Below are 19806 nucleotides of genomic sequence, written 5' to 3'. Positions count from 1 at the left end.
GCCAGGGACTCGTGCAGGAGGTACCAGCTCCATAGACCCCAGGGAAAGTCATGCATAAAGCTTTTACTTCCATTCCCCAGGGTGCACTTTCCTAGCCTGTCCAGCATATGGCCTGCTTCACCCAAAAGCCGTTTAGGTCTTCCTGCAGGTGCGATTTCCTCACCTACTAGAAGATGGTGTCTTCGGCGACCTCTTCCCTCAGCCCTCAGAAGGCAGGCTCTTCTTAGCTGCCGCCTCCAGGCAGTGCTGTGGCTACTGTGCCTTGGCAGGTGAGTTGAAACCACAGGTCCCAGCAGTTCAAATCCACTGGCCGAAAGCTGGAAGAGGCGAGACCATGTCCTGCCCTGTTTCTGGGAGTGGACCTCCGCTGCCCTTCCAGGCTGCCTCTGCTCACATGTCGGGAGCCAGTGACCCTGAGGCTTTGTGCCCTGAGAGTGGGGTGGTGCCAGGAGCAAGGCTGAGGGTGTCACTCGCTCTCACCAGAGCTTCTCCGTTCTCCTCCTGCACTTTCCTGGGGTTGCACAGCAACTGCCCTGCCCCACCCCAGTCTCCAGAGCTTCAAGCCCTTTGCCCCAGACAGTTTCTTTGTGTTTCTTAATTGTTTTTGGGGGGATACAGGTGAGCCCATTCTCTCCTTAATCCACCATCCTGGATCTGTTCTCATTAGCTTTTTATTAATATTGCGTTCCTCTTATTTTCTGAACTGCAGTTACAAATATGAAGAAATTTTCATTCTACCCTTCATGTCTTTATATTTTTCATCCCTTTTCTTTCTGTTCTGGATTATAGGCAGTTTCTTCAAGATCTAAAATTCAGTTCACTAATTCTTCAGCTGGATCAAATCTGCTGTCTAACCTGTCCATTAAGTTTATATTTTCTTATTTGTATTTTTCATTTCCTGGAGTGATTTGGTTATTTTTGAACTCTGTGTTATCTTTTTGGATAGCCTCTTATTCTTTGCTTAATATTCATTGTCACTTTCCCTTTATTATATAAGTTTCCTTGAAAGTAGCCAGTAGAACTTTAAGATATAAACAAGCATATATTAGGAACGTAAAACACATTAAACAGCATTTAAAAACATTTTCATTTTGATTTTTCCAGTATCAGTAGTATTTAGGGGTCTCATTCACCTGGTGGCTGTTCGTACTGACTCTTGTTCCTGATGTTTCATGGTGGAAGGTGAGCGGGAGGAGAGCATGGTGAGGGGCCAAGTGAGAGGGGGGGGAGGGGGGAGAGGAGGAGGATGGGGCGAAGAGAGAGGAGAGAAGGAAAGAAGGGGCGGGGGGGGGGCAGTGAAGGAAAGGGGGGGGGAGGGAGAGGAGAGCGGCGAGGAAGGGAAGGGGGAGGGAAGGGGGAAGGGGGGCCAGTGACCCCCCAGCCTACCTGAGGGGTGCCCTGCTTATAAACTGTCACCCTGGCCCTCCCCTCCCCAGGACCCCTCTGCCTTCACAACCGTGGGGCATCTGAGGGCGGGGCCTGAGGGCAGCAGGGAATCTCTTGCCACCAAACGGAAGGAAGGTCCGCAGAGGCATCCCTGCCTCTGTCCACAGGCTTTCGGCTCTAGAGGCAAAGAGGGAAACGATTGCATTTTTCCAAACGAACGGTCACTCTGAGAAGGCCCAGTGGAGAACTGCTCTCCCAGCACTGCTGAGTGGCTTCTTGTTGTTTCTGCTGACTGGGAAAGAGTGTTATAAAAGCACACACACACACACAGACACACACACAAACACACACACACCACCACCACACAAACCAAATGCAACAAAGGCTTCCTTTCTTCTCAGATGCCAACAGAGATGAAATCCAAACCTGTCCACAAGTGGTGGTGAGAAGACAAGGCAGGTCCCGTCCCCCGCACAGTCCAGCAGCTGGTACCAGAGGACCCCGCAGCTTGGGGATGATGCCTGGCGTTATGTGGCGCTTTGTGGCTTACGATTCATGCCGCTGTCCCATCAGCTCTGTCTGGTGCACCCGTGAGGACACAGCGTGTCAGGAAAGCTGACTAAGGTGAGACTTAGGGCTCGGCCAGGACGCTGCATTCCAACGGGCCCCAAAGAACCAAATCACTCCAGGAAATGAAAAATACAAATAAGAAAATATAAACTTAATGGACAGGTTAGACAGCAGATTTGATCCAGCTGAAGAATTAGTGAACTGAATTTTAGATCTTGAAGAAACTGCCTACAATGCAGAACAGAAACACTGGACATCAGGGTGTCAGTGTTTTCCTTCCACTTGACCTGCGCGTTTCCTTGCTCAGCGGTGCAGTCACGCATTCGGGCAACGGTTCTCAAGGGCTTAGTGGGTAGGCGCACAGCCCAGAGGGGAAGAGAGATGCATAGATGACAGTTACAATGCAATTTTGGGCTAAATGTTGGGACACCAAAAGGGAAATTCCCTGTGGATGATTTGTCATCTAGAGGAAGCGTAAGGCATGGAAATAGGCTGGGGGCGGGAGGCGAGTGCCGAAGGAGAGCTGGTGTCTGCCCTTCTGGGCGGTGCAGGGGGCACCATGGGGTGGGGCACTGGAGGACAAACCCTGCAGGTGGCCAGCCAAGCCCAGGAGGGGGGCAGGTGGGGTTCGGCTCATGCTGCTGGTGGCAGAAACAGCCTTTGCTGATGAAACGTGTGGGTTCATACAGAGTGGCTGGCATGCCCAGGACCTTTCCTGCCTCTCCATCTTCAGGGTGGCCAGGGCTCCGGGGGCCAAGGTGCATGGCCAGAGCTGGGCTGGAGGGGCCCGGCTGCCAGGGGGGAAGGTTTCGGGGTCCAGTTTTAGTGGCCGCCTGCAGTCAGCTCCGGGTGCCACCAAACGCCGAGGACAGGTGTCTGGACGGTGGTGCCCACCTGTCAACAGAGGGACCCTGAGGTCTCCCGACCTGCCCTCCCAACAGAAGGTGGCAAGGGCGTGGGGTCTGGGGGGTTCATGACCCCCACATCACCGTGCATGGCCCACTTGGTTTAGGACAGTTTGGGACAAGGCGTTACGGGGGGGGTGATGCGGGCAGAGGCAGGAGAGCCTTAGGTGGGGTGGGGTGGGCCTGAGGGAATTCCCTGTAGATTGGGTGGCTTGGGGAGGTGGCTGATGAGAAGGCGCCCCCCAGGAAGGCATTCTGTGCCCTGAGGAATTCGGGCTTAGCCCTCAAATGGTGTTGAAGACGTGCCCAGGGATGCTGGACATCAGGGTGTCAGGTGGGGTGTGGGTGCCTCAGAGAAGCTGCGCCCAGGTGGCCGTGGCCTCGGTGGGGGAAGCTGTGCCCGGTGCCTGGGTGGGCAGCTGGAGCTGGGGGTGCCGCCAGGGAGGGGCTGCAAAGGTGGGTGATACGGGGACAGAGCAGGCCCCTCCTGCAACCCAAGGTGGCTGTGGAACTGTCACCCGTGGTCCCGCCACTGCATGGCCTGGGCCCCCTCCCCTCCATGCTGACTTGGGGGGGCAGGCCCTTCCCCGTGTCCCTCCCGCCACCCGTGTGGTCGGCCGTGCTTGGCTCCTGGGTGACCCCCAACCCCCCGGTGTGTGAGGTTGGGAATTCTAGGAAGGGTGGTTCCCAGGGAAACGGGCGTGCGCTAAGGCTCAAGGAATGCGCACGTAACCCTCGCCATCGGCTGGATTTGGATCCCTATAAACAAAACGCAAACAGCTGGAAGAGGGGACTAGCTGGCACCGCCCCAAGGCCGCATCCCTGGGCCCCGCCGCATTTGGGCCGCCGCGAGCCCCCCAACGTGTAAGACGACGTGGCAGAGGCACTGTCGCCATGTGTCCAATGAAACGGGAGCTATTCAGTGAATTCTTTGCATATTTTATTTTTCTTTTTTGATTTCCAACTCACACACATCTGGCATATTTTACATCTTTGCAGTAAAACATGGTTACAATAGCTTAAGGAATTTATATATCCAAAATATTTCACCATAGTCTCGAGATGAAATGAACTGTCTCCCAGACGGTCGCTGGCCTCCCGGTTCTAAGCTACAAACTCAAGCTCCGGCTCGCAGCCTGGTGATGAGAACTTAATCGTTACACGGAGTGCCCGTAACTTCAGAATCTCATAAATACAAATAACAATGAGGAAGGAATTCAGGGCTAAAACTTACTAGTACAAGGTGGATAACAAATAAGTAATCACATCAATAAATAATGATATGTTTCTGGCGCAAAGTGCCAATACAAAGAATCCATTATCTTGTTTTATCTTTTTAAGTAAATGACTGCGAGTGAGTGTGAGTTCTGAGAGTTTACGCTCCTGTGACATGCCTCATAGCCCTAGCGACACGCGCACACCTACGACGACACAGCCACCTACTATGCGGCGGGCACGGGCTCTAACCGCCCGAACTGCCCGGAAGGACGTGGAACAGCAGAAAGGGTGGCACGCTGGGTCACGAGTGGCTTTAGGTGAGAATCTCACAAGAACCTAAAAGAATAACTTCGGTTACTGTTGTAGTAAAGTCCAAATCGTGGTTAAAGAAACTAAGCTATTCAAGAACCAAAGAGGAAAAACAACCGTTGGCAGGGCCTTGCCCCCTGCCAGGCCGCTGGCCGCATGTGTCCCGGCCAGGGGTGGCCGGAGCCCACCCGAGGGCCCTTTCTGCTGTGGTTTCAGCTGGGAAGGGTAGGGCTGAATCGTCTCTGTATAAAGCACCCAAACGGCAAGCGACGGCTGCGTATCCAAATGCTTTATGAGCAAACTTCACTTGGAAGGGATGAATTTAGGTTAAAAGGTGCAAATCATATTTTGGTGAAAATGTCAAAAACTACTGATTGAGCCCAAATCCGACCCTTTCCTGTGAGCTGTGCCCTCGGACAGACCTTCGGTCTCGTGGCGCCGACCACCTGCTTCCCCAGACATCAGGAGCAAAGAACATGCAAGCTGTAACTCCACAGTAAAATTAAGAAACGTTTTGTTCTTTATACAAGGTTTTACTTTTACAAAAGTATCCCTTTAAATAAGATGCATCTGATGTACAAAGTATCAAACGTGTTTTTTTTTCTCGGCTGGAAAAGAGGCTGGAAATGGGATGCGGGTAGGTTCAAAGCGGAAACCAACAACTGGACACCAGGGTCCCCAGAATTGTCCAGAGTCTCTTGCGAAGTGTCCTACGACCTTTCCTCGAGAAACAACAATACATGAAATAATTGCCCAGACATCTCCTAATCATATCATTTACAGGAGAAGCTCGCCGGAGAGCAGCCGGAGCTTGGTGGGGACACGGTGCGGTGGCTGTGACGACAGGGGTGCTGCGTGGGAGGCCGGGCCGGGCTCAGTACCTGTTCTGGTGCTCGTAGTGCCACCGGTTGAAGTCTATGTTGAAGGCGACGATGCTCCCGGAGGCCATGCCCGTGATGAGCGTCCTGCGGGGGACAGGCTGTTAGGGGCAAGGCCTCGGGAGAGAAGGGCCCGGCGGAGCACCCCCGCCCTGGCTCCGCTGCCCCCCGGGCTTCCCGACGCCCTCAGCCAGGGTGTTCTCCGCAGTCCCCTGGGGCAGGGGCCGCCCCGCCGGCCTCCCGGGCCCCTCCCCCCTTCCAGCAGCCCCTCCCGGCCGCTGCGCTCCGCTTCGGATCAGAAAATCACTGGTGAGGCCCTGGGACGGCAGCCACAGTTCACAATCCACGTGCAGGTACGTTTCACAATTAAAGATGTTAAAACAAAACAAAACAAAACCGGAGGGGCACAAGGGTGGCTCAGTGGTAGAATGTTTGCCTTCCACGTGGGAAACCCGGGTTCGATTCCTGGACTGTGCACCCCCCAAAACACTGGAGGCGCTCAAGGGCTGGAGCTCAAGCTAGAAGTGGCTCCTGCCCCGCCGCCTGGCTGCGCGTGGGGGGCGCCTGTGCGGGGCTCTGGGGTTCAGGCCTCGTGGGCGCTCACCTCTGGTCGTGGGACAGGTCCATGGCTCGGATGCCCGCGTCGCATCCCGGGTAGATATAGAGCTGCTTGAAGTCGCAGGCCTGCCACACCTCCACCACGCCACTGTCGCCGCCCGTCACCAGGTTCTGCCCGTCGCTGCTCAGGAGCACGGCCTTGGGGGGGGGACAGAGTAGAAGCCGTTTCCCCGCGGCCCCCACCCTGAGGCCCGCATGGCCTGCACTCGGCAAAGCGTCTGAGTTCCGCCAAGGCCAGTCTGCACACCTGCAGAAGTGAGCTCAGCCGTGCACGGGGAGCTGCGTAAAAGCAAACCGGGCTGCCCAGAGCGCGCACTCGCCCTGGCCGCGAAGGGTCACGAGGGAAGCACCCGCTGTATTGTCAAGTCCCGAATATCAACGACATGGAGACTTCGAAATGGCAGATGCCTGTCTCAGGCCGGTTTTTAATAACGATGAGCCAGCAATTACATGCCTTTGGCAATGAGGAGCCATTGCATATGTGCAATTCTGGTCTGGGGGTCTAAAGAAACTTCTGCTGTGGGGGTGCAGCACTGAAACGATCATTTGTAAAATGAGCTGAGAAAACCTTAAGGCCACCATCAGCAGTTACCATCTCTTCAGTCTAACTCCCGAGTTCATTCCTCGAGACCGTGCGAGCTCTGGGACCTTCTGGAACCCGAATACGAGGATTTAAATACTTTCCGGAACAGCACACACATACCTGGGCACCAGGGAATCCACCCTGAATCACCTGATGCAAAGCAGCTGCGCCTCCGTCCCTGGGCTGCAGGTCGCCCGCGCACGCCTGCCCATGCACACCCGCGCCCGCCCGCGCACACCTACCCGTGTGGAGTCGTTGATCTCCATCTGGGCCAGGAGCTTCCCGTTGATGCTGAAGTTGCTGAAGCGGCCGCGCTCGTAGTAGATGATGCAGTGGCCCTCGCTGGAGACGGAGATCAAGCGCGGGAACAGGCAGTGCTCGGGCCCTTCAAGGGCTCTCAGCAGGTCCCCAGTGATGGTGTGGACGAGGCAAGGGCCTTCTGCAGTGGGAGGGACCGGCGGGGTCAGGCGGGGGCAGGACAGGGGCGCCCGTGCCAGGGGACTGTGCCCCACCCTGCCGCGTCTACACTAGAGGCACCTGGCCCTGTGTGTGCCTCACTGGGCGCCGCCCTGGCGGCCACAACGAGGGAACACGGCCTGCAGACACTGCTCATCCTCGGCGCAGCCGCCAGGAGCTCTTAAAAACAGGGCCTGAGCTCTTAAAAAAACGGCCCATGCTGAAGAGCTCCCTGTTTCCCAGGAAACCTATGCTAGGGTAAAGGCCGCCACCCTGAGTGACTGGCCGCCTGCCCAGCCCCTGCGTCCTGCCCGGAGCCTCTCCCGGGGAAACGGCCTCTGGGCCGACTCGGCGAGAAACGACACCACCTCCAGGCAGCCACTGGGCCAGGGCCCATCCCCTCCTCGTCCCCCCTCGACCCCTCTGCGTGCCCCCTGTCCCCCGTCTCCCTTGTGCCCACCCCACTCCTCTGTGCCCCCTCCCCACAGTGGATGCCGCCCCGTGCCCACTGCTCCCTGACGGCTCCCTTGTTGTCAGGGCTGCGCTGTCTTCACAGAGATGAGGCTTGCCCGGGGACGGCCGCAGGGACGATGCCCTCGTAGGGCGTTTTCTATCAGTAAACACTGATAAAAATCTGAATAGCTGCGAAGAGTGCAGGGAGGTGCCGCTGCCGGATGTGAGGACGCACCACAGGGACGCACTGCTGACCTTTAGCACCACTGATGACGAGGCCCAGCTCCGCGCAGACGGAGACGCAGACGACCTCGTGGTCGTGGCCAGTGAGGACGGCTCTCGGCGCGGGGTAGTCACCTGTAGGGGAGAAGCAGCAGTCACCGCACCGCCTGGCCCGAGGGGCTTCCCGTACGGGGGCCCAGGAGCGTGGGGGCCCAGCTGGCCAGAAGCCCAGATGTGCGGGAGCCCAGGTGCGCGGGGGCCCAGGTGCGTGGGAACCCAGGTGTGCGGGAGTCCAGGTGCGCGGGGGCCCAGGTGCGCAGGGGCCCAGGTGCGCGGGCGGCCCAGGTGTGCGGGAACCCAGGTGTGCGGGAGCCCAGGTGCGTGGGCGGCCCAGGTGTGTGGGAACCCAGGTGTGCGGGAGCCCAGGTGCGCGGGGGCCCAGGTGCGCGGGCGGTCCAGGTGTGCGGGGGCCCAGGTGCGCGGGAGCCCAGGTGCGCGGGCGGCCCAGGTGTGTGGGAACCCAGGTGTGCGGGGGCCCAGGTGCTCGGGGGCCCAGGTGCACGGGGGCCCAGGTGCGCGGGAACCCAGGTGTGCGGGAACCCAGGTGCGTGGGGACCCAGGGCTGCGCCTACAGCCTGCATCCTGGCTGCGTGCGGGTGGCACCCCGTGCCCAGGAGCCCACGCGCTCAGGTCCCCCTGCCGGCAGCAGCTCGGGCGAGCCCGGGGGCTGCAGACACTGCCCTCCGCCCACGCACCAGGTGCTCTCAAAGCCCCGCAGAACAGGCCACGCTCACTCTGGGAAGGGCCGATGCCGCCCCGCGGGGAACCGGACATGAGCCCTGCAGGCGCCAGGCGGGAACAGGTGCAGGGGACGGCGCCTGGACCACAAGCTTCGCGGAGCCCCAGCGCCCACCGGACCCCGCACTAGGGCTGGGTGGGCAGAGCCGACGGCGGCTGCCCCGGGGGGTTGAGGACAGACACCTCGCAGCACCCCCCGCAGCGGCGCCTCCCGCGTCCACCAGGCCCTGGCGCCGGGCCACTGCCCCGTCTCCTTGTGGAGGCTTTTTGATCTAGACCCCTGGCTGCCAGGCCTTAGGAAACCTTGAAATGTTTTCCTCTTGGGTATTTCTCACACTGGGGTCAATATACTTGGGATCTGTGGATTTCTTTCTTGAAGGTGAGAAAGTGCTATAAAAAATTTAAAATGTCATATTTGCATTTTAATGATATTTTAATTTTTAAAAACCAGTTATAAAGATGAAATGTCCGTGCTGCATAACCCAGGCTATACTGATTCTTTGCTGTGGCGATTTAAAATTGAGAAATGCTCTAAAACTTCAGGTGAGCTGATTAAGTTGGTTTCTCAAAGTAGGGCTCGCCCAGTCCAGGAATGCACTCCTCAGAGTCTGACTGGTGCGAACGACAATTTCCCTCATTTCAGGAGGTGTCGGTGCCCCACTCAGGTTTGAGAAACACTGTCATGGTCTGTTTTTCCCTCAAATGCAAAAATTCCTTTCCAGTTGGCAGCATCCATGCAGCTACCAGATTTTCATGTTTTTAAGACTTTATTTTTTACTTTTTGTACATAAAAAGAGTATTTACAACATAGATGATATGATAAAAAATAAAACAAAAGAGGACTCTCCACCCAGTTTAAGGAACATAGGATGCCTCTTGCACACCTCAGTGACTACCCTGGCCTTGCAGAAAATTCTGTGTCCTTTTCCTGGGCCCCTCTGCTTCACATGGGGTGGTGTGAGCCCCCGCGGGGGGTGAGGGTCAGGGGCTGGAGTGCCTGTCCCGGGGCATGGCCAGGACCCCGGCAGCTCCTCTGTCCCCAGTGGCAAGAGGGAAGGTAACTCACAGCTGAGCACAATCTGGGGGCTACAGGCGCATAGCTAAAGCCCCCCAGACCCCGCCGCGGCTCCTGCGTGCTCGGGCATGTCTGCTGGCCGCGTGCACCCTCCCCTCGCCGGCCCTGGGCACTGTGCCCACGTGCTCTGCCTCTTTGTGGATCCTGCTCGCATCTGCCAGCCGTTCTGGATTTGACCAAACCATGCTTCAAATTTACAAAACTACCCTGGTAAAATGAGGGCTAGTCCTGATAAGCTCTTGTGTGTAGCGCTACTCTTAATGTTTTGCAGTACTTATTTCATTTAGGGGGGACTGGAACACTGAAAAACCCTGAAATTACTTATTTTACAAAATTTATATAAAGTCAATCCAAAGTAAAGAGTCTTCAGAAACCTTTTCCTTATATGCTATACGGGAATAAAAGCAATCTAGTTCTCTTGCAGGGTATGCTGAGAAAAGGCATAAGAATATAAAAAATATTCTTTATGTAATGTGAAAATAATAAGTTTTCCTTTATGAAATAAGTTTTCCAAAGACCTACATATGACTTGGAAAGTCACTGTTTTGTTTTTCATCCAATTTCCTCAGATCTTCTGAATAAACTGTGCAACCTATCTCTTAGGGAATTTGGTTTCAGGCTTCCTGAAAGCATTGCTTTCCTCTTGAAGCTAGAGAAAAGTAAATAAAATGTCACTTGAGCTTTTGAGTCAGGAAACCTGCAGCATGGCAAAGCATGTTTCCTGCATTTCATTTTGTTCCCAGGGACAGCTGTGCCTCCCACCCCAGCGACCACTCAAAACCTTGGGGACATCGGGTGCCTGCTGCGCCGTGGGTCGATGGGGACAGGTGCGTCCCAGCTGGTCATCGTGTACAGGGACAGCTCCCTCCTTACTTTAATCAGGGGTCATGTCAGCATTCAGCATGGAAGAGGACAGGGACACCCAGGTGGGCTTCGGCAGATGTGTGGGGACGGGTTGTGGCTGGCAGGGGGGTCAGCGTGCAGGGCCGAGGCACAGTGGTTGTGGGAGGGCACTGCCCAGCAGGAGGCCGGCCCCTGTCCTTTCACAGAACCTGGCACGTGGGCTAAAAGACCAGGTTTTAGGAAGTAGGACAGAAAAGCAGGATGACGGCATCATGTTGTGTCACTCAAGGAAAATTTGTAGATTTGATCTGAACAGGTGAATTCACCCTCTTTCAAAGTTATATGTTATTATCTTTCAAATTTTCACCCCTGTATCATCTAGCTTTCTATAAAGGACCTTATATTTGGCATAAACATTAAAACCACACACTTCGTGGATTTTGGATTGAGACCCCGACTTAGTTTAAGTCTCTGTTGAATAGACAACACCATTAACGCACCTCTCCATGTGGCGGGAAGCTACAGCTCGTGATGAGAAATGTCAAGTCCCGAGATCAATGGAATCTGGAACTCCAGGGATTCGGCAGGAATCCCTTTGATCTGCCTAAGGAACACCAGTCGGGGATGGGGCAGACAGGACTGCGGAGGGGCTCGGGGGACAGGTGGCCAAGTCCAGGACACAAACCTGACAAACCCAATCGGCTCCTAGCACAGACGCCTGCTCTGCTCTCCTTTCTTTCCTGCGGTAGGCTGCTTCCAATTAGAATGCGCAAATTAATTTTTATCACTTCCAAATTAGTTTCAGTTATTTGTGCAAAAGCCTGTTTCAGATGAAAGCATCTGTCCCTCACTTCTCTGCATTCTGTTATCTAGTTAGGGCCCTATTCAAAACCCCTGAGATAATTTTCTAAGTTCAAACTTGGAAGTTTGAAAGAATAGCAGTGAATGTGCTGCACAAGGTGGCCTTTCCTTTTTTTTTTTTTTTTTTTTTTTTTAAAAGGAAGGAAGGATAGAAGGAAGGAAGGAAGGAAGAAAGGGAAACATCTTTAAACATTTTCTTGTTTTATTGTACTCTGTTTCTCCGTATTTGTTACATGGGCTGGGGCCGGGAATCGAACCGAGGTCCTCCGGCATAGCAGGCAAGCACTTTGCCCGCTGAGCCACCGCGGCCCGCCCTGGCCTTTCCTTTTTTTATGGTCTGCAACTCTCTTTGTAATAACCTGTTTAAGATTTTCATTGCTGTTTGCAATTTCATTTAAAACCACAGAATTAGACTATTTACTATTTCCAAGATTGCTAAATTAGTAACAATTACATTTGATACAATGAAACCAAAGATTCTTTCTACCTACCTAAAAACCCGCAGTCATGTTATTCCTGTTTCATGGAGAGAGCTACCCTGGAAGATGACGATACTACAAAAGTGACAGGAACACACGAAGGGCAGCCTCCCCAACGCCCAGGCGCTGGTGGGTGCGGCCTCTCCTGGTGTCAGGGCCTGCCTTGTGGTCACAGGAGCTGTCCGAGGCTCGCGCCAGGGCAGAGGCTGGGCTGCCACAGCTGCCGAGGCTTTGCTTTGTGCCAGGCCCCCAAGCGTGCGTCAATACCTGCCACCATTGAAAGCAAAGGGCCCGGGTCTCAGGCCCTTTGATGTGGATTTGGACGCAACGTGCCTAGTGGCGTTGGGTGGTGATGCCTGAGGAGGGCACGGATGGCCTGGGGCTCTGGCCCTCGGGACGCACCTGCGCCGAAACCAAGGCTTCTCTTGTGCATGTGAGCTTTCTGGTGGCAAGGGCTGTGACTGTGCTGACCCCCCACAGCTGGCCACTGACGTGACAATCGGTTCAGGACATGCTGTGGCTGCCTTCACAAAAGGGAGGCGACCAACATGTACAGCTATTCGAGTCACAGATCTACGTGCATCTGGGTTGGCTGTTTTTTAGCAGATATGTGAGCCACAAACCAGTCAAGCTGGCCAGACACTCGACCTGACTTTATTTCTTGTTTTTACTATTGAACAATAATATTTCAAATATCCAATCATCATCATCATTTTGGACATCGCCATTCGTTTGGACCCAAGAAGTCGCGCCCAGCGGCCTGTGGGTGCTCAGAGGGCTCGTCTACCGCAGAACCCGCAGCAGCCACGCGTGGGCCCACGCGGCACCTGAGCCCCTCCCAGCAGGAGCAGCAGACCGGGCCCGCTCCCTGCCCTCCCTGTGCGGCCAGCAGCATGCGGTGGTCAGCCTTCCTCCCGAGGGCACTTCCTCCTCTCGGGGAGGACGCCGGGCGGAGGGACGCTGCCCCACCTGTGCCCACACGAAACTCCTAGCAGTGGACGGCGGGCTTCACGGGCCTGGCGGGGTTACAGCAACCATAGCCATTTTTGAGCGAAAAAACCAAATGACTCTAAGATGGAGGCAATACTGAAAAACACATATTGATAATATTCTGCCATCGTTCCTGAAGCGTAATATTTTGTCCTCATTTAAAGGTTAAATAAAATATTGCTCTTAAGAAAAATAATCTTCACAATTTTGTCCTTAAATAAAGATTAATAAACATTTTGTATTTACATAGCTCTTATCGTAAGGAATTTTAAGTGTTCTAAAAATTATCTGATTTAACTTTTCTTGCCAGCTGATGGACCAAACCTACAATCAAGAACTAATCACGTTATCCTCTGGATTGAAAGATCTAACATAAAGCCTCCACCCAGTTAATTACGGTAATCCACAAGCCGCACTCTGCACTGCACCTCCACCCTCCACCGCTGCCCTTCAGCTCTCGCTACTGAGAACAAGGACAAGCCTGGCCTGAGGTGGTTGTCCAGCCCGATCTCCCCCCGTCCTTTACATGTCCTTCTGTCTGTACCCTCCCCTCCCCCCGCCCCTTACATGTCCGTGTGTCTGATCCTCTCCCGCCCTGCCCATTGTGCAGAATTCCTGCCAGAGGCATGAAAGTGTGCACGTGGGGTGGGGGATTTGAAGGCTTGACGAACACTTTGTTTTCCATCCCCTACCACCTCCCAGGCTGGAAGTGATGGAACTGCACAGGTTGGGGGGAGGGCAGGCAGCCATGGGGTGGGGGCCGCCACGGGGGTGGGGCCGCCGTGGGGTGGGGGAGCCATGGCATGGGGACAGCCGTGGGGTGGGGACACCTGTGGGGTGGGGGCAGCTGTGGGGTGGGGGCTCCTGGAGCTCTTGTCCTCTTACTAGGTTTCAGCTGCAGAGGGCAGGGCCCCTGGGACGTTCTCACCTCTGCTGTCTCATCAGTATCCCCCAACTTATGCTGTGGTTTCCTCTGGATGCTGCGACCAGGTTGTGATTGAAGTCTGTGTGGTTTAGATACTGTCACATTATCTACACTGTACAGAAACCATTCTCTACTTCATAGGAAACCCACGCAGTAGAACTATCGAAAGCCTGGAATTAAAACCAGTTAATTATGTCTGGCAATCTCATATTAGTTCCTCACTCACTTAACAGTAGCTATTGAAAATGCGTCATGTGTGTTCCTACAGCAGGGCTCAGACACTTCAGGTGGGAAGAGAGAGGCGAATGACCCACCCCAGGGCTTCCTTACCATGACAGGGCCCAAGGGTAAGAATCACTCTCCCATGAACAAAAGGTGCTGTGGGGTAGAAGTCTGAGAACCCGCGGGCTAACCAGATGTCAGCACCCCCATTTGCCCCCAGGCCCAGGGCTCGCAGTCGGAACACGCCGTGTGGCCCTGGTTTGTTTTGGACGAGGGTTAGGCGTCTTAGGGGGACTCCGCTGAATTGTTTTCACTCAACCGAAAAACCACTTTAGGAATCATCCCCAGCAGGGAAACGCTCTTGTGGGGTGCTTGCATCCCTGAAGCTTGTTCCTAGTGGGGTCTCACTAACCATTTTCTGAATGAATAAACAGAGGGATCTGCCACCGTTGAGGCCCCTCACGGGGGAAGGCAGTGGGTGCCCAGCGAGGAATTCAGGGGAGGAAGAGGGCACTTTCTGCCAAGAGAGAGCCTGATGGGATGACAGCACGGGGAGTTTCTGGAGGAAATGTGGGGGGCCTCTGGAGCTTGGTGATGGCAGCCTTGCAGGGGGCACTGTGAGGAGTGCGGGAGGCGCTGGGTGGGGGCTTATCGCGGCTGCTCTTCTTCATACTTCAACTGGAACTACATTCCCAGAAAGGCTTTCCTGCTCGGGACCCCCACGCTCTAAGACCCCTGCCATCCCCAGGACAAACGAGGAGGGTGGAAAAGGCAGGGCAGGGGCAGGGGGCGCGCAGAGGCACTCACTGCTGTTGGGGTTGTCCCCGATGATGTGGTGCCGCCCGCTCCAGTACCACAGCAGCAGGGTGGCGTCCCGCGAGCCCGACACGATGTAGCAGTCCCCCCCGATGTAGGACTCAGACCTGGACAGGCACGTGACCACGTCCCAGTGGCCAAACACGATCTGGGTCAGCTTTCCTGCAAGCAGAAGCGGCAGCTTGACAGCACTGCCCTTTGCCTTCCCTTTCATGCTAATAAACTTGACTTTATTCTACTAGATTGGTAAAGAGCGAATCTGTAGAGGCACAAATTTATAAGGTAATTCAAACCCAGCTACAGGTGCTTTCCTGCACTGCCTCCGAAAACTGATACAAGAATGTCTTTGAAGAAAGGGAAAGGCCTATGAAATGAGCATGCTTTTCCTCGTCAGAGGTGGAGACTGACTAAGGGCAAGGTTGAGGTCTGCAATGGATTTCAGTTTGGGGAAGGGGCCACAGCCCTGCTTCTCCTGTGAACTCAGGGCTCGGGCCGAGGTGCGGCTGTGACTGGCTAGTCAGCGTCCGGCACGAAGGTGGCACCTGAGTCCTGGCCACTCAGACCGACGAGCGCTGGAGAAGGCCACGCTGCACAACGCGGCTGCACGGAGGGCTCTGGGTGAGGCCGGAGTCGGCTGCGGTTACCTGTCTCTGTCGAGTACACTCGGAAGCTCTTGTCCCAGAAGCCGCAGATGAGGACGTAGCGGTTGTCCGCCGTGACCACGAAGCAGTGCGCGTTCATCTGGATGCTCTGGTCCACCAGGTCCGTGATCTGCCGCCGGCCCACCCCGGAGTTGCTGGCTGGAAGGAGCGGACAAAGAGCCTGAAGAGGCGTCCCCAATGTGCACAAAGGAAAGAACACATCCACACTTCATTCGCTTAGAAACAGGCTTTCCAGGTTATAGGAGTATTAAGATTTTAACATTTCCTCCTGAGGAATATAAATTTTTTAGTAGTAGTGATTATTTATGAGCCATATTACACATTTAAAATTATGCCAGAAATTTACATTTGCGCTCAACCAATAAACAAAAACAATACGAGAAACCAAAGACAACACATTTAAACCATAATGAAAATATTTAAACGCATTTAATTCTACAGATGTTCATGATGCACGAGTTCCTTAGTGTCCACCAAGAATCAAATGAGGAATGGAGAGTGTATGGCGCGCGCCACGTAAGGAGAGTTGCCCCTGTCTGCCCCGGTCTGTCGTTCTCGGGAGGCTTGACGAGGGAGGGGTCAGGCTGGCAGCCCGTGGGCAGCTTTAGGCCAGCACACAGAAGGCCCCTTGGGCGGGCTGGCGGGCCGGGGAGGGGCTGAGGCGTGCACAGAACCTGTGGCGAGCAGCGGGACCGAATCTGAATCAGGCTAGGACTCAGGGCACTGTCTGCTTTCCCTGAGCCTGTCCGGACCGCTGGCCCGACCAGGACGAGGACAGGGCTGAATTCTCAAACAGGAAGGACGGCCCTTGTGCAGCTGTGGCCTCCACTCGCTGCAACACCAGCCCCACGGCTGCTGCCGCCTGCAGCTGCCCACTGAGCACGAAGGGAGGCAAACAGTAATGCCCCCTCCCCCCTGAAAAAGGCAGCAAGGGAAAAGAGAAAGCACAGGTGCTGGCTCACGTAAAACTACATGACCAGTCCTTGTAGGGATTTCTGTCTGCTACAGAAATCATGGTTACCCGCTACCTGTTATCAAATGCGTCACTGCGATGGGAGAACAGCTAGACTGAATCTAAAAATATTCTTGATCTTAAACCTACCCTCTCAGAGACAATTAAATGTTACTTTGTATAGGGGTATAAGTAACGAACTGAAATTGTTGTATCTTATCTCATTTCTGGGTTCCGTGTCAAAGGGTGAATTAATTTAACAGCAAAACAACAAATGTTTTTACATAGCTTACTAATCTTTCATAGAATTTTCTCTTTTTTTCCCTAATTTCTCTAAATTGCCACGATAGGTGTGACAAGCATTACACAGATGATCTAAGGGCGGTAAACAAAGGTGCTCGCTCACTCATGTGGCTAGTAAATGTGCACATGGCTACTAGTTTTGTGCTAAATAAAATATAATGAATATCTGCTGCAAAGAGCTATCGGTGATGAGTCTGCAATTCTTTGAAACTTTTAATTTAAAAATATATTTCAACTCTATTGATTGGAGATTTCTAGAAAAGACGTTCTCCAGTATTAGTTTCACAGACAAAGGCCTTCGTGGGCTAAGCTCGAATCTTTAATAACCTCTTTGAGTCCTTATATTTTGAATATATAGAGTTGTTCAGGAATATTCTAGGCTAAAAGAAAAGACAGTTTGGAATTATTTGCGTTGTTTAGAACCAACTTAAATGACCTCCTATAATATCAAGAAAATACACAATTGCTTTAATGACAAAAAGTTCTTACATGGCATATTGTTGCTTTCACAATTCCTTGATGTCACGCTCACATTAATGATGTGGTTGGAAAAGTATTATTCGATGCTCTGTGGTGAAAACACCCACATGTGCACCTGCGGGCCACCAGCACCCAGGGGATAAGAGTTGGGGGCACATACCAATCAGAGGGCCCATCTCTATAGGAAGGTCACATACCAATCAGAGGGTCCATCTCTATAGGAAGGGCACATACCAATCAGAGGGTCCATCTCTATAGGAAGGTCACATACCAATCAGAGGGTCCATCTCTATAGGAAGGTCACATACCAATCAGAGGGTCCATCTCTATAGGAAGGTCACATACCAATCAGAGGGTCCATCTCTATAGGAAGGTCACATACCAATCAGAGGGTCCATCTCTATAGGAAGGTGATGCGCCTGGTCCAAGGAGTAGCCTGGGGCTCCTCTGAGGCCTGAAGGCAAAGGTGAGAAAGCGCCATGAACTTCTCCGAGAGGAGGCAGAGCCTAAGAGCAGGGCTTCACAATGACAGCACAGTGTAGCTGGTTACAAACTATTTGATGGACCATTCTAAGAGTGATTCGATCATGCCACGTGTCTCTGTAGACACCATTAGCCCCTCAGCACAAGGACTTCGGACTTCTACCTTAGAGGGAGAAATTGGAAAGATCGTTGTCCCCACCCAACAAGGACAAGCTGACAAACAGAAGGCTGTGATGTTTGCTGAAGCCCCCGGGAACCTGGGCCTGAGGAAAGGGGGCCTCCGAGCAGGGACAGGACGTGGCGTGGACCTGCCTGGGCAGAGGGTGGCCGGCCATGTCCAGGGCTCCTCTTTGGGCTCCTGTCAGACCTGACCCCGAGGCGCCCATCAGCTCAGCCTCGGAGGAGCCATGCTAAGAGGGCTGACTCATTCGCCGATTGAGCGTGAGTCATAATTTCCCTCACCTGATGATAGGACAGCTCTAATCCTCCTGAACAGTTTGAAAGAGAAAATTAGGCCATTAGAGGTTTCTCTCAATGCAAAACAATTCTAGAGGCTAAGCCTCCTGAGAATAATAAAAGCCATAATTTTTTTCTTAAGATGCTTGCTACAAGTTTGACTGAACAGAAATCATTCCACCTCACCCTGATGACGTCAGTCACAAAGCACGCACCTTCACAGACTCTTGGGAGGTAAGGCTGTGATTTAAATCACTTATTTTTCTGAGCAATGAAGGAGTCAGTAGGGTTGTAAAAGCCTGTTTAACTCAGCACAGCTCATCTATCCAGTCCCGGAAATAGCAGGCATCCTGGGGATTTCCAGGATGATCTGAGTGAGCTGGGCCAACTAAATCATTTGGTCACATCCAATTCTGCCCTGGTTAAATAACTACCAATACTTGTGAATTTTCACAAATATTATATCACTTCAAGAGTATTGGCTGGAACTTTCCAAAGTAAGTCTGGAGAAAACACTGGACAATTAAGATTTTGTCATTTCTCAAAGACGCTAAGCTGTACAAAGACAAATGAGGCTTGTCCTGCTCATGGCTGAATCCCCGCTGCTTGGTGCTGTGTGACATATGCGAGCCGTTTGAACAGCTGCTAAACTAACGACGTGGAAGAAAGAGGGATCGGACACCATCATCCTAAACGCCAGGTCCCCACTCACTTTGTTCAACATGGACGAGAATGTCCTTTTTTGGGGTTGGGGCTGGTCACGAACTATTTGGTAGATTATTCTAAGAGTGATTCAGATCATGCCACGTGTCTCTGTAGACACCATTAAAAACCGCTCTGCCCAGGCAGGTCCACGCCACGTCCTGTCCCTGCTCGGAGGCCCCCTTTCCTCAGGCCCAGGTTCCCGGGGGCTTCAGCAAACATCACAGCCTTCTGTTTGTCAGCTTGTCCTTGTTGGGTGGGGACAATGATCTTTCCAATTTCTCCCTCTAAGGTAGAAGTCCAAAGTCCTTGTGCTGAGGGGCTAGTGGTGTCTACAGAGACACGTGGTATGATCGAATCACTCTTAGAATGGTTTACCAAATAGTAAATCAAGTATGCTCCATTCACGAGCTGTGTCATGAGCTCCTACCCCATGGCCAGGAGCGGGGGCAGAGGGGAAGGGGCCGGACATGCGCTGTCCAGCCCCATGGCCGCTGCTCCTCAGGCTCCTCCTAGACTCTCTGACGGGTGAGCTGACCCCCTCCCCGGGTGGTTCTGGAAGTGGAAGGGCAGCCGCGGCCAGGTGCACGTACCCACTGTGTTGTGCCACCTGTTGACAGCAAACAGCCGGCTGCAGGTCACAGTGGCCACGGCGGGGGTGGTGAGGTGGGGGAGCGTGTTCGCTGCCACGTGGGTCACCGGGGAGTTGGACGGGAACTTCAGCACCATGATCACGTCCTGCTGCATCTGGTCCTTGAACATGAGCGGGCTCTGGGGGAGAAAACACTGGGCACAGGGGAGAGGGCAGGAGACAGCAGAGGGTAAGGGTAAGTGAGAGCCCAGGGCAGGGCTTCCGGCAGGCCCACTGGCCAGGGGTCACCCTGCCGAGCGTGGCTGAGACAGAGCAGAGAAGAGCCAGTGGGGCCTGTGCGGAGGCTGTGGCAGGACGCCCAGTTAGCCCACTGCCTCCATGTGCACACGGCCAGTGTGCACGGTGTAAAGTTGGCACACTGACAGGTCCATGGGACGGCCACGTGGCCATGTGGTAGAGTTAAAGAGCCCTCTGATGGGAAAACACGCCAATGCGTTACTGACATCGTTTACGACCTGAACCGGCTGGCACTTTCATTTTTCTCTGCTGGATCTGGGGCCCCAGCCGTG

The 19806-nt window shown here is 53.9% G+C and overlaps 1 protein-coding gene across 16 annotated transcripts in view; it reads right to left on the bottom strand.

Annotated features, from left to right (window-relative positions):
* Positions 1–3784: 3784 nt before the first annotated feature.
* NBEA (neurobeachin) overlaps positions 3785–19806 on the bottom strand; it is a 752331-nt gene continuing 736309 nt past the window's right edge. For all 16 annotated transcript variants that reach the window (XM_077159019.1, XM_077159015.1, XM_077159017.1 and 13 more), the window contains 8 exons: positions 19239–19431; positions 17387–17458; positions 15252–15407; positions 14599–14769; positions 7632–7733; positions 6710–6906; positions 5871–6022; positions 3785–5353 (listed from right to left, as the gene is read on the bottom strand). In XM_077159019.1, coding sequence (XP_077015134.1) covers positions 5263–5353; positions 5871–6022; positions 6710–6906; positions 7632–7733; positions 14599–14769; positions 15252–15407; positions 17387–17458; positions 19239–19431 — 1134 coding nt within the window. In that variant the 3' untranslated portion in view covers positions 3785–5262. The remainder of the gene's footprint in view (positions 5354–5870; positions 6023–6709; positions 6907–7631; positions 7734–14598; positions 14770–15251; positions 15408–17386; positions 17459–19238; positions 19432–19806) is intronic.

The sequence above is a fragment of the Tamandua tetradactyla genome, chromosome 4, assembly GCF_023851605.1.
Source record: "Tamandua tetradactyla isolate mTamTet1 chromosome 4, mTamTet1.pri, whole genome shotgun sequence".
Taxonomy (NCBI): domain Eukaryota; kingdom Metazoa; phylum Chordata; class Mammalia; order Pilosa; family Myrmecophagidae; genus Tamandua; species Tamandua tetradactyla.
Note: the sequence above shows the minus strand (reverse complement) of the source record. Positions and strands in the feature narration are given on the sequence as shown.